The following is a 3,838-nucleotide window of genomic DNA, read 5'->3' as shown; positions in this document are numbered from 1 at the left end:
GTGTGCAGAGTGGAGCTGTTCCTTAGGGTTTTCCTGGCTGTGGCCTTTCACAAGCAGACCACCAGGAGCCTCCTGATGGGTTTAATATGCCAGCAAACCTCTCAGCTAGTCGTGAAGCACTTAACCATTTGCACCACATTCTTGTTGTTTAATGCTGTCAAGTCGGTTCCAACTCGTAGAGACCCTCTCTAGTGTTTCCGAGAAGCAACTGGTGAGCTTGAACCACTGACCTTGTGGTTCAAACCAACCTCGCAGTTCAGTGCATTATACTGCAGTACCACACAGGACTCCATTTGCACCACACAGATGCATGATATTCAAGCATCAGGTAGGTCCTAACTCCTGCAAACCACACAAAAGTCTGCAGAGATATACATAATATTTGCTTTCATGAACACCCATAGTCATTCTGTCCTGTGATTCTGATTTTCTGGGAGGTGCCCAAGATGCCCCAGGTCCCCACAGACAGGTGTGGAAGAATGGCCTCAGTGATGTCCCCAGGCAGTGGGAGGCAGTGAGGATGAAGGAAGGAGTGGAAAAGTGCAGCCTGGGAAGGCCAGGGAAGGACTGACGGGGATGTGATGATGCTCAGTTGCTGCAGGAACCAACGGAGGAAAGAGGGCGCTGTGAACAGACGTAGACCCCACCTCCCTGTGTTGTCAGCACTCTGCCGCCATGGCCCACTTAGCCTCTTAGGAATTAGTTACCAGCAGTTCCTTGCCATGGCCCTGGGAAGTTACCCTACTGCCCCAGGCAGAACACAAGAGCTTGAAGGACACCTCGGGCTATTTGTAGAAACCTGCAGAGCAGGGCAGGCAGCCTTTGATGCTGAATATCAGCAGAATCCTCAAGAGATGGATTTTGGTATTTTAACATTTACCATAGCAATGACTGTCTCTGCAGCAATCAATCCTTTGATCGAAAAGCTTGGCTGTGACGAGTTTATCAATAGAGAACAGCTAAACAATGAAACGACTTCCTCTGCATTCAAAACAGTAACTTGATTTTTTTTTTTTTAATCAAAGTATATGGGAATAAAGCAATGCACAAAGGAACCTTATGAAAACACATCAAAAAATGAATAAGGAGAAAGTCAGAAACGTCATAAGAATACTCCTCTGATGTTCTTTGAGTTAGTGATTATCATGAGTTGAATTGTGCACGCACACACACACAGATGTGTTGCAAGCCTGGCTCCTGGTACCTGTGAATCTGACCTTGTTTGTGATTAGTCATTGAAGACATTGTTGATTAATATGAGTTCATACTGGAATACATAGGTAGTGTGCCACTGAGTGAGTTCCGACTCATAGTGACCCTGTATAGTGTTTCTGAAGCTGTAAATATTTACAGGAGCAGAAAGCCTCAGATTTCTCCTGGTAGATTTGAACTTCTGACAACATGTAACCCACAATGCCATCAGGACTCCTTAGAGTAGGATTGTTGTGGTGGTTGAGCACTGCCAAGTCAACTCCGACTCATAGAAACACTGTATAGGGTTTCCGAGGAGTGGCTTATGGGTTTGAACCGCCGACCTTGTGGTCCAGTATTTATCCTACAGTACCATCCATGCCAGGCCTCCTAGAGTAGGGCAGTGGTCCAGATGAAGAGACACAGAGGGAAGACTGTATCCTATGAAGATACAGGCTACAGATAAATGCTACAGCTGTATGCCAAGGACAACCTCGGGTTACCAGAAGCTCAGAGAGACAAATATCTTCCCCCAGGGCCTCTGGAGGGATCATATCCTGTGAAGACCCTGGATTCCATCTTCTAGCCTCCAGAACTGTGAGAGAATAAACTTCTATCCTTAAAAAGCCACGAGGAAGGTAGAATCTCCAGTGAGTAGTATTCAATCTGATTAGGCTCTTGTGATACAATAGTGAATAATTGTTATCAGGACTGATTGTGAAGGTCGGAAATGTAAAAGGTGGATGTTTTATAGCAAGGAGGGGAGTGATTAACTTTTCAGTCTAGGAGCGGAGGTTCCTAGGACCATCAAGGGAGAAGAGCAGAGAGTGGGACCCTACTCAGAGAAGCAGTGATGCCTGAAATGGAGTCAGAGATGACGTGGAGCGATGGAGCAGCTGGAGACTTTAGATCAAGAGAGGGAGAGCGACTGTGTGCTGAAGATCTGGGGGACACAGGGGAAGGATTGCATGGAGGGGATTGTAACCATGGCAATGAGACGATATATGATAGAATGAATGTAAAACTGATGTTCTCCCATGTAAACTATCACATAATTCACAATAAAACATTTAAGAAAAAAAAAGCCACCCTCTTCATGAAACTTCGTTCACACCAGCAAGTCCTAAAAGGAATGCAGTGAGTAGAGGAGATTTATTTCCTGTCATTGTACAAAATGACTTTCAACCTTGATTCACTAAGAAATAAAGAATGGTGAGGCTTCGTTAAGAAATTAAGAAAAAGATCCACTCAGAGAGCCCCTGGTGATAAAGAAATGATCAAATATCAGTTGTAGCAATAAGGAGTTGTAGCTGAGTTACAAGAGCTGGGAGACCATGGAAAGAACTTGAACTTTTCAGAGTATATGCTCTCTTCTGGTTCACATCTGACAAAATATTTTAGCACATGATCAGTTTTAGGTTTTCTGAGGCATTTCAAATGGGGAGAAAGTGTGTATTATGTGTATCATATGATATTATAAGAAATAAGAAAGAGATGAGGAGGGGAACTTGGCTTCAACAGCAGACAGGTTTATTGAGAGTAAATCTGGGGGCACTCAGTCACCAGTCACGAGACCAAACACCTGCCTGTTCCTTACAGACTGGGGTATTTAAGGTGATGTGCTATGGTCCTGGGTACAGTTCTAGTGAGTTTCCAATGGGTGGGTTTATGGAGATTTTCCTGAAACCTGAGGAGGGTCTCATGGTGTAAATGAAGACTTAAGCTTTCCTGAGACCAGAACCTTAAGCAGGACTTTATTCGGTGCCACTTGGGGACAGCTGCAATGCCATTTTGTTGATTAGACGAAGGGTTCTTCAGATACCTAAATATCTGAAACTTCTAGGAACAAAGTTTGTTGTTGTTGTTGTTGTTAAATGCCATCAAGTCAGTTCCTACTCAAAGCATCCCTGCATAGGGCTTCTGAGGAGTGACTAGTGAGTTTGACCACCGACCTTGTGGTTCAAACTGACTTTTCGGTCCAGTGCTTTATCCCACAGCACCACACCACCTACAGAATAAGAAATTGACGTCCTGCTCTACTCTTAATCTTTGTCAATAGTTTGGTGTGCAACTTGGCAGTACTTTATACATTGATATCCATTTGTAATATAAATTTGCATTTTTTCCCTAACAATCTATCATAAGGATGTTTTGATATGCTTTTTGAAACTGATATCTAAAATAATGTTGACATTAAGTCATGTCAACCGCTTCTTTTAAAAGGCTGAATGCCTTCACTGTATTGATTTTCCAGAACCTTGAGAGTAAATCATAGTTTGCAAGGGTCTGGGGTGTTGAGGAAGGAGCCCTGGTAGTGCTGTAGGATAAACACTGGACTGTTAACCATAAAGTCAGCAGTTCAAACCCATCAGCCATTCTGTAGGAAAACGATGAGGCTTTCTGCTCCTGTTTAAGATTTACAATCTCAGAAATCCTATACAGGGTCACTATGAGTTGGATTCAACTGAGAGGCAGTAAGTTTTGGGCTTTGGGGCGTCCGGAGAAGTGCCTGACCACTGGAATTGGGCTTTAGTTTAGAAAGGACCAGGGCAAGTGCAAGGAGGCTAGATCACTCAATGGCCCCTTTCCTAGCCAGATGATACTTTCTGATCCCTTCCTCAGGTTAGGGCTGAACTAAAGGTAGGTG

The 3,838-nt window shown here is 43.9% G+C and overlaps 1 protein-coding gene across 1 annotated transcript; it reads left to right on the top strand.

Annotated features, from left to right (window-relative positions):
- The first annotated feature begins 584 nt into the window (after positions 1-584).
- Positions 585-1,004, top strand: LOC102824705 (EP300-interacting inhibitor of differentiation 2-like). The gene has a single exon (XM_006876458.1). It carries the CDS (start codon positions 585-587, stop codon positions 1,002-1,004), a length of 420 nt encoding a protein of 139 aa, XP_006876520.1.
- The last annotated feature ends 2,834 nt before the right edge of the window (positions 1,005-3,838 follow it).

The sequence above is a fragment of the Chrysochloris asiatica genome, unplaced genomic scaffold (genome assembly GCF_000296735.1).
Source record: "Chrysochloris asiatica unplaced genomic scaffold, ChrAsi1.0 scaffold00380, whole genome shotgun sequence".
In the NCBI taxonomy this organism is placed as follows: domain Eukaryota; kingdom Metazoa; phylum Chordata; class Mammalia; order Afrosoricida; family Chrysochloridae; genus Chrysochloris; species Chrysochloris asiatica.
Note: the sequence above shows the minus strand (reverse complement) of the source record. Positions and strands in the feature narration are given on the sequence as shown.

Excerpts from the sequence above, each read along its gene's own strand:
- LOC102824705 (XM_006876458.1), top strand. The coding sequence starts at position 585 with ATGCTCAGTTGCTGCAGGAACCAACGGAGGAAAGAGGGCGCTGTGAAC.